The sequence below is a fragment of the Schistocerca gregaria genome, chromosome 9 (genome assembly GCF_023897955.1).
Source record: "Schistocerca gregaria isolate iqSchGreg1 chromosome 9, iqSchGreg1.2, whole genome shotgun sequence".
NCBI lineage: Eukaryota > Metazoa > Arthropoda > Insecta > Orthoptera > Acrididae > Schistocerca > Schistocerca gregaria.
In genome coordinates this window covers 89,882,386-89,892,941 of record NC_064928.1, presented here as the reverse complement: position 1 = coordinate 89,892,941, position 10,556 = coordinate 89,882,386, and the positions used below count along the sequence as shown (strand labels likewise).

Genomic DNA, 10,556 nt, shown 5'->3' with positions numbered 1-10,556 from the left:
CAGGGACATATCCCTTGCACGCTTACCGTGAGACTCACATTCCCAACTGTCCACAGTTTCTCTTACGAGAATCGCCAAAGCGTGCGCGAGTAATGAGTGGATGGGCAAATGTCTATAAGGTACATTACATATGTAGAATTGTGGACAGTTGGGAATGTGAGTCTCACGGTAAGCGTGCAGGGGATACGTCCCTGCAGACGCGCTGTTCATCTGTGTCCTCGGTCGTTCAGACGGACAGAGCGTCTGCCATGTAAGCAGGAGATCCCGGGTTCGAGTCCCGGTCGGGGCACAAATTTTCAGCTGTCAACATCGAGGTATATCAACAACACGTGTCGGCAGCTGAGGGTTTCAGTTAGTCATCAATTAATGTAAAATGTGTCTCATACGGGCAGCTCTTCCTGTGTACTTGCTCGTGTACGCCCCTCTACAGAAGAATGCTGACGCAGCTCCCGCTCTGCTCTCGCGCAGGATCCTCCGGCGGCGACGTCGGCGTCGTCCAGGGCGTCGCGGCGGCTGCGCTGAGCGGGCGACGGCGCGGGCGGGCGCCGGCGCCAGGCGCGCCAACCCGTCCGCTGTGAGGCGAGGCCGCCATGTCACGGCGGGCCGCGCCGTCCGCAGTTGGCAGCCCTGCCCCTGCCGGCGCCGACCGCTGCGTGCTCGCCTGACGGGGGAACCCCCCCGCCGCTCCGCCGCTACTGTGACTCTTCGCCGCTCCGCTACATATCTACCGAGAGCTACTCGCTCGCCCTCTCTTTCACACACACACACACACACACACTCTTTTTAACCTTACTCTCCGCGACAAGCTCCTGCTCGGCATTCCGCGGCTGACGTTCTTCACATCTTCGTACACTGACATTGTGCTACAGACAACAGTGAGCCGAAAACTCGAAAGTGTGGCTTACGAAACGGTACGTGTCGATGGATGTATAAGACTGCCACTGTGAAAATAGATCACAGTTGTATGTAGTCTAGTAAACTTAATGCGCACAATACTCCTTTGTGCCAGACGAAACCAAAGTTGCTACGTTTCCTTGAAAACGTATCTGTAAACATTGTGAACTGACAGACTGTCACTTTATTGTAAGTCGTTTGGGTTGGTGTTCGATCTGTGAGGACATTTCTGGCACTGCAGCGAGGCAGTTTTTGCGGTGCAGAGATTGACCACGCGATCATAAATCACTCGCTGTGTTACCTGATCGTAGCAAGTAACTGGCGTGTTGTGCGTCACAAACAAGTTGGCACAGTTGTACAAGACATCTGGAACGAATCTGAAGTAAAAGTGTTTACGTTGTGGTGTTTTGAACTGCTGCAGCGTTTGTTTATGTTGCGAGTGGCGCGAGTAGTGATATAATTCGTGTCTAGCTGTGAGATCGCCAAAGCTGACCAAAGATCGTGCTGTAGAACCTTTGGGCCGATTTGCGAAGAGCTTTGGGCCGTTCAGTGCCGAGGCTAGTGCGACCACGTGTAGTTGTAGTGTGTTTATCTGTGGTGTCGGAAGCAGTATCGAAGTACTGCAGCGTTTGTGTGGTGAGGATTCGAAGCAGGCGTGTGTGACACAGGCTTTAGTGCTGCGTTTGAAAGGAATTTTACACTGAGTGTGAAGTCGTGTTGGTGAGCGACGTCTTCTCCGGAAAGAAGTGACGAGTGTTTACTGTTGGTGTTAAGTGATCGTGTAGTGAGGGCACTGAGTGGCGTTTAGTATCTGTTTAGGGTGAAGCTGTGTCGTTCAGTGCGTGCTGTGGTGACGCAGAGATGCGTTCCCCGGCGCCACGCAGTGCTCGCGCCGCCCCGGGCGGCTCGGGCGCCGCCTCCACGGCCCCCGGCGCCGCCCCCGGGTCTGGAGGCGGCGGCTCGGCGGCATCGGGAGGCGCTGCGACGCCGCCCCCGCCCCCAGCATCGTCATCCGCCGGCGCCGCTGCGTCCGCGGCGGCCGGAGGCGGCAAGAGGGGCCCAGGGGCGGCTCTGCCCCCACCGCCCCCCAGCAAAAAGAGGAAAGTGGTGAGTACCATCTTATCCGCGATATATACGTTACGCTGTCATCAATTACGGAATAGTGCGATACGACGAGTCAACTTTGAACGATGACACTGCGAGCCCGTATGGCGGCCATGTTGTCATACAAACACGGTATATGATCAAAGGATTGGGACGTCCTCAGACATACTAAAAGTTACGTATTGCCCTCTGTCCCCTGTAGTGGCAATATTTGTCTGTACTGCTTGACGACTGATAAATGAAATATAAATGATTACGTTGTAAGTTAAAATTAAAATAATCTTGATCATTTTCTTCATGTGGGGCACCACAGTGGCTTATATGCTAAAGGACATTTTGTATTTTTCGCTTCCGCTGTTTCTCACAGGTATTAAGTTCATTTTACCTTGCACGATTCGGGCTTACATACCATTTCCAAGTGTGTGTTTACAGTTAACGTGTTAATAAATGGGTGTAAATTTTAAGTTGACAAACCAGAATAACTCGAAAAATAAGCTTCACACGGAAAAATGTGTAGAATCCAAAGTAGATTATTTTCGAGGGGGACATCTGCTGGTGCTAAAATTAGCCCGCCACCCCGGTCCCCTGCGGGTGGGGCGGGAGGGAACTTTAAAATTTCAAAAGGGAACCCCCATTTTTTAATTTCTATCTAAAAAAAACTACGTACATTTTGTCTTAAACATTTGTTTAGATTCTTGGTAGTTGGCGCTGTAATTCAAGAAAATCCATGCTCTCATTTTTGCGTGTAAAGTGGGTAGGAATAAATAAAAAAAAAAAAACGAGCTCACTCGTTAGTAAATAGGATGTTTGGTTAGTTAGCTAGTCAGATGATTTGTTTTATAATTAAAGTTGTGTGTGCTTATGACCACGAAACAAACAAAACTTACCCGAATCTGCAGAAAAAAATAATATTTGGGTCAACATTTGTAAAACTCTAATTCCTCTCTCTCAAACCCCACCCTATAAGAAGAAAGGGAGAGTTTTAAACGAATCAAAATTTACGAAATACATAAGTATTTTTTATTTTTCCGTAACCATTTTCCACGCAAACATGAGAACATGGATTTTCTTGAATTACAGCGCCGACTGCCAAGAATCAAAACAAATGTTTAAGACAAAATGTACGTAGTTTTTAAGTAGAATCTGATTCTGCAATTCAAGAAAGGGAGTTCCCATTTGAAACTTTGAAGGTGCCTCCCGCGCCACTCGCAGGGGCTAATTTTAGCACCAGCAGATGTTCCCCTGGGAAATAATCAACTTTGGATTCTACTCATTTTTTCGTGTGAAGCTTATTTTTCAAGTTATTCTGGTTTGTCAACTTAAAATTTACACCCTGTATAACGTGCAAGCGTTTGAATTAAAACCAGAAATCTTACTGTGTGCTGTAACAGTAATTATTGTAACTGCTACTTATAGGAAACTGTATGTGCTCGCTTTCGTTGGCGAACAGGAAATTGTTCGAAATATATACAATATAACTCAGTTTGTGTTTTTATGCCTGCCATCAGGTATGGTGTGCTAAATATTCCTATCAGTAAACCAGGCCAAAAAGTAATACATGGTAATTCCATTTGTTAACCAGTGTTATGTACATTTGTGTCACTTAAAGACTTTAAGTACAGTATATACTAGGCAGACAGTGGGAAAACACCGCATAATTCAGAGTCAGTGGAATGATCTGTGTCGCTGATATATTCTCATTACTCTGTGCATCCCCCATTATTCGTTGGACATCTTTCACTACTTTTTACCTGTCTTCTGGTATCACATTCACAATTGCCTCTTTCAAAACTCTTCCCACGTCAGTCAACGGGTTTCTTTTTTTTTTTTTTTTTTTAGGAATATATCGTTCGACCTGATTCCAAATATGTTTTGTCGCATTGAAATGGTAATGGATGAGACGGAATCTGAGCGCTTTATACCTGTCTCTTTTTGCCATTTTATCCACAAAGTAAACGGATACTATGGCTTGTGTTGCAAAACAGATTCTAATAATTTATTTACAACAGCAGGTGTTGAAGACTTTGCTGTAATCTTCACGGTTTCAAAAATTTTTGTAATAAAATGTACTCACATTGAGCCGGAACCTCATGCCAAGTTGTTATGTAGATGAATTGTAGCACATTATGAAACGATTTGCCATAAATAAAACATTTAAAAGGCACCTTGTGCTCGTGGCTGTGTGTGTATATTTAGATGATTGTTACGTCATAAAAAACAGTACACAATAAAATGCGTAGCAGCACATCTAGACGTATTGTGTTGTGTATGATGTAACAATCATCTGTGATGTACACATGGAGCTTTTTGGTTTTAAATCTTTACGCTTGACAAAGCTTTGCATAATGTGCTACGTTTTATCTCTATGTCCACCTGGCGTGAGGTTCCAACTCAAAATGAACACATTTTACATAAAATATATTTGAAAACTTGGAGGTCGAAGCAAAGTCTGTCGGAACTGGTTGTTATGAATAAAGCAATATTTATGCGATCTTTGCTTTAGAAAGGATTTACCAAGTAAAACTGATCGCTCCTTCTGATTTCTCAACATGAGAAAGCTCAAGTCTTCATGCGTCTGCTGCAAAAAGCAATTCATTGACGGGAACGATGTTTGGGCTTGTTGTAAGTTACATCCAGATAAAAGTTTATAAATGAAGCTGTGATCAAAGGCTGATCTGTAGCCTAGTCCGGTCGAGATTGGAAGTTAACAGTTTGGGTGAGTGTTGACAAAGTCAAAAGACACGATTTCACAGCAATTTCAATAAGACACATTGCACTTTTCGCGGTTGAGACATGCTTTCCTCATAAATAAAACATTATTTAATGCCACTGCTCAGGTATATTCCTGATCAGTATGTTCCAACCCGTTAGTCATTTCAGAGGTTCGCATATGTGACGTCATCAGGTCGACCTAAGCTGTTTACAGCTGGTAACTAGTCCTACATTTTTCATCCACTATAGAATATGTATAAAATTACCTATCTCAAATTTTACTTTTGGAGTACTAGGTGAAAAGAAAAATTTTCTTTATGTGCAAAAATGTCGGAGGTACATTGTTTCCCGACGAGGACTTTTGACGCTATGGTTGTTCAGCGAACGAGTTCAAACTTCCTTGTGATGCATATTGTTTTATATGTGTCGGTAACATAGAGGGAAGATGAAGCTCTTGGTATACGAGACGCTCGGGAAAAGCTGGGTGCCCGTACGAGTGAAATTACAGCCATTATTCGTGAAACACCTGCGGGTTACACAATCATTAGAACGCAACTGTCATTTGTGCGTTGATGTAAACGTATGACATTTTCAGCAACATTTCTACAGCACTGTGTATCACAAGGCTGTTCGAACATCATCTCAACATGATTAGCTACAAACCCTCAACGCACCCTTTGCGGGGGAACAATGGAACTGTGACATTTTTTGTCACTAAAAAAATTTTCTTTTTATCTCCTATAAACTAAAATTTTGTGAACATAATTTTTTACACTCTGTATATGCACATAATATACACCATAATACACACCATAATACACGTTGGGCATTTGCCTATTAACTAATACTTTTTTCCGAATTTACCGTGCAGTTTTTATAATTTAAAACGGCAGGTCCGTCAAATATTTAGGGAACGAGACCTAATGAAAATAGCGATACTGCCTTAGTGCCGTTAACCCTGACATTGCGATCTGCTGTATTTTTTAATGGAGGCAGTTGCGTCTGGTATGTTGCGTTAGCCGAGATCCAGGTCAGGTTTGAAGGATGTCTGTTTGTCAGCCAAAGAAGGCAGTGAATGTTTAATCTTTTCGTTTCTCCTGTACATTATGCGTTCCGTCGTTAGACTTATGTCCTATCTGGAAACGACAGTGTCTCTTACGTGGTCAGATATTTTCAGGTGTCGAACATCACCGGTTCTCGCGAGATCACCGAAGCGCTGTCGCGCGTGGTCGGCACTTATAGATGGGTGACCATCCAGGTGGCCATGCGATGTTGCCATTTTTCGGGGTGCACTCAACCTCGTGATGCCAATTGAGGACCGAATAGTAGCGGCTTCGGTCAAGAACACTATCATAAAGACCGGGAAACCGGTGTGCTTACCCCACGCCCCTCCTATCCGCATCCTCCTCTGAGGATGAGACGGCGGTCGGATAGTCCTGGTAGGTCACTCGTGGCCTGAAGACAGAGTGCTTTTTATTTTTTTATTTTTTTTTTACATGTTCGAAGGTGTTACCTATAAAATCATTCCCGCTCAAGAGCTCTGTAATGTGATTTACGACATCAGAGGCTCAATGAATACGTGAGGTATGTGGACAGCGAGTCTGGTATTTATAAAGTTTAGTACAGTGACTTTCTTGAGCTGCTTGGCTTCATTTAACTGATAAAAGATGGCCAGTTGTATCGTATGCTTCACTAGGTCGCCCCTACCGCTCTTAATCCGTAGATCATGTCCACGATAAAAATTGCGTAGGGGAATGTCTCATAGAATTGGAGGGGGGTTTACGCTACTTGAGCCAGTGCAGACGGAAAAGTACGTCTCGTATGGGTACTCCAGGATATAGAAATGATGTGTATAGCATGATCTGCCTTGTTACAAGTGTCATTGCCGTGAATTGCCGTTAGGCGCCGCTACTGGTATCGTGACGTAGGGTTCAAACATTAGCGTCAGTGTGCCCCAAAGTTGCAGGCAGACAACGTGGGTTTGGACAAGTTGAGCCGGTCTGTACTAGTAAAGCAGTTTTATCACAACAACAGCATTAAAGGAATACGGGGACGTCCTTTTTCTGCACGGCGATGGAGGAAAATGATTCGTAATTTCTAATTAATTCACGATACGGGAATTGTTCCTAGGAGAGACCGACGGCCAGATGGTACACAAATTTCTGAAGAAGTTGCCGTTGCCGTGGCTTAGAATGTTGGACGTAATGTGCGATCTTCAAGCAGTGCACGAACTGCGTCACAACAGCTCAGCAATCCATGGTCCACCGTCCGAAAAGTGCTGAGAGCGATTGTGAAAGAGTATCCGTACAAATTTCACACAACTCACAACTTTTGGCACGTGACATTTCTTGAATGGGCTGAATTTGATGATATGGGGCTGTAGAACATATTGTGGGGCGATGAAGCACATTTCATGCTCTCTGGGACAGTGAACAGTCAAAATTGTCGAATTGGGGGATAGTCACCGCCAACGAACGTTCACCAACTTCACCTGCATAGTGAACGCGTCACTCTGTGGTGTGGCTTCACGTCACAGTTCGTGATTGGCCCATTTCTCTTTAACGAACACGGACTCAAAGAGCCAAGGATAAGCAGCGTGAACGACAGACATTACTATGATACGTTACTCTGACGTTTGATCCCTGCTCTACTGGAGACAGAAGCTGTGGACTCAACTGTTTTCATGCACGATGGAGCTCCACCTCACATTGCTCGTGAGGTCACTCAGTTACTCGTAAAATATTTGGCAAAAAAAAAAACTATCGGCCTATCGGTCCAAGCTGCGTGGCCATCAAGGTCACTAGATTTGAACCCATGTGATTTTTGGTTGTTTGGTTACCTGGAGGTTGGGAAGTATCAGAGAGACGCTAACATACGGTGGAGGTTGAAGGCGAGGATGGCGAGAGAGTTAGCGAACTTCGCTCCTGTGATATTTCGGGCAGCAGTGGAGCAATCAGTAGAGCGGTTCCAGGCTGTCGTGGGTGTAGATGGTCACTTTCTTTATGCTTTCTAAGCACTGTGGGACTTGACATCTGAGGTCATCAGTCCCATAGGCTTAGAACTACTTAAACCTAATTAACCTAAGGACATCACACACGTCCATGCCCGAGGCAGGATTCGAACCTGCGAACGTAGCAGCAGCGCGGTTTCGGACGGAAGCGCCTAGAACCGTGCGGCCACAGCGGCCGGCGATGGTCACTTTGAACGACGTTTGTAACCTGGAACGCAACCATGGAATCCATCTAACAAAATGTTACCGTCTCATGTGGAAATTCCAATGTTTGTTTCAATGGTTTATTCGTCGTTTCTCTTCCGAAAGTCCTTAAAATGTTTCCACAAAGTTTCATTGTCCCAAGATCACTCGTTTTTCATGAGGCACTCTCTTATATCGAAAATATAATTATAACATCCCTGTACTTGTGCATGGGTACGTAATGGCTGTTCAAGGAATCCTAATTCACTACCGACGTCTATTAAAGAGACATGTGTGTGGCAGAGACATGTTTAATCTGAATTTAATTACATTATTAATGACATAATGCAAAAATCATTCGTAGGGCTGTTCGACCACCACATGTTCAGCGCCCAGTGATAAAGGAGTCTTGAGGGCCACTTAAGTTCACTTTCCTTAATCCTGACACGTTTCAGTAATTATTATCTGTAAAATGAAACAAATACAGGAAGTCCAACAGCTCCAAAGAGTCACTTGAAAAACTGTTAATACGCTAGATGAATGGAAACAGTCATGTACGAGGATAATCACAAAAGTAAGGTCTACAATTTTTTTATAATTACATAGACCTGGTTATTCTACAATGGTTTACATCAGTTTACAGTTTGAACATTTAGCTATTTTTCGACATAACCACCATTTCTATCGATGCATTTTTGTAGACACTGAGTATTGTGCACCTGTTTTGACGAACAGTCATCATACAAGGCTTGTAGATACTCAACTGAGTACGAAAATGCGCATAATATTTGGCGCAATCAGATCTACTCCAGCTTATTGGCTTCCACTGTTAACCGGTATAACGCCTCCTGATGTACGCAGATGTACTGCCCTTATGAGAGAATTCCACAAGATCTCCAGGAATTCTAACCTACCCGTGCATAGCGACCTGCCACTTTTAAATCGTAAGAGACTGAAATCACACCATCCAGCTCTGTGCGATGCTGCTGACATGGTTGCTAAGGATTTCAAACCTCTTTGAAGAATGGAAAGGTCGGCGGGGAGCGTTGACAGATGTGCACCTGCATAACATCTTCTCGGGTGCTAAACTTCCAAGTGGATTCGACCTACCACGCAAGACCTGGACTACTCTCAACAGAATCCGTACAGGCCATGGCCGATGCAGGGATGCTCTCTTTAAGTGGAAGAAGCTGCCTGATCCAGCCTGCGACTGCGTGGCTCCATATCAGACTGTTCACCACATAGTCAGTGAATGCAGAATTCGAGTCTGTCACGGCGCCAAAGAGGACATCCTGCTAGCAACTCCAGATGCAGTCCGCTGGATTGAAGGACTGGATACTCAGTTGTAAAAACAAACTTAAGTTTCTTGTGTGTCAATATGTTCATATGTATATGTAATTTAATTTCATGATGTGTGTGTATTAGCCACACGGTAAATAATAAATAAATGTAGACGCTGTGGCAGTTTTTGTATGCCCATGTCATACCAGCTCGCCACCATGCTGTTCAGAAAGTTACGAACCTGTTCTTTCACCTCGTCGTCGGAGCTGAATCGCTGGGACCACAATTAACGCTGACAGGTACTGTGAGACTGTGGAAAAACTCAAACGGGCAGTTCAGAACCGGAGAAGAGGAATGTTGAGCAAGGGCGTACACATTCTCCATGACAACGCTCGCCCAAACATCGGTCGGCAAACCGTTGCTCTTCTGCAACAGTTTCAGTGGAACATAACCACCCACGCACCCACCCACCCAACGATCCTGTAGTCCTGACTTGGCGCAAAGTCCCTGTTCCCTAGGTTAAACGAACATTTGCCCGGAAAGCGATTCAGCTCCGACGACGAGGTGAAAGAACCGGTTCGTAACTTTCTGAACAGCATGGCGGCGAGCTGGTATGAGATGGGCGTATAAAAACTACCACAGCGTCTACAAAAATGCATCGGCAGAAATGGTGATTATGTCGAAAAATAGCTAAATGTTCATGCTGTAAACTGATGTAAACCATTGTAGAAATAAACAGGTATATGTACTTATAAAAAAAAAGGAGATCTTACTTTTGAGATTACCCTCGTATTAAAGATTTTTCTCAAGTGACTCTTTTGAACCGATGGCCTTGCTGTAGGTTTATAGTCCGATTATGCGGATAATCTGCAGATAGTGAAAGTCGCATCTGAGGAAAATATAACAGCCATCAACCCTTCTGTTTATCACTGGGTGCTTTAATGCACTATTTCCCGTCTAGCTTTGCAACAGTGATAAGCAAGGAGCGTCTGCAAGAGCTGATAAGCCACGTAGGCTTAAACTACAATATGAGTTAAAGAAAAACAGTTGCTGTTGAGTCTGTCATCCCTTCTCTTTAACACACCACGTAATCGTATGTTTTAATCTGCATTTAAAGTAAACTCCATACACAGACCCTGGTGAGCTCATCTGTACCGACTGAGCGCCGTGTATTCCTCCGCGAGTGGTGACATTGGGTGCGATGCGGATGGGGGTGGACTCAGCACGCCGCTCTCCCGCTGTTTATTAGGTTGTGAGCGTGTGGGTTCTACTTTGTCATTCTGCGCAACGGATTAATCTAAGATGTACCCTTTACCCTGTGGCTCCTGCAAGATGCAATTTCCACTCCCCCCCCCCCCCCCCCCCCCACACA

At 44.7% G+C, this 10,556-nt stretch overlaps 1 protein-coding gene across 1 annotated transcript in view; it reads left to right on the top strand.

Annotated features, from left to right (window-relative positions):
• Positions 1-1,755: 1,755 nt before the first annotated feature.
• Positions 1,756-10,556, top strand: part of LOC126291446 (neurofilament heavy polypeptide-like) — a 110,694-nt gene continuing 101,893 nt past the window's right edge. The window contains exon 1 of the mRNA XM_049984960.1: positions 1,756-2,001. Within this exon, the coding sequence (XP_049840917.1) occupies positions 1,756-2,001 (246 nt within the window). The remainder of the gene's footprint in view (positions 2,002-10,556) is intronic.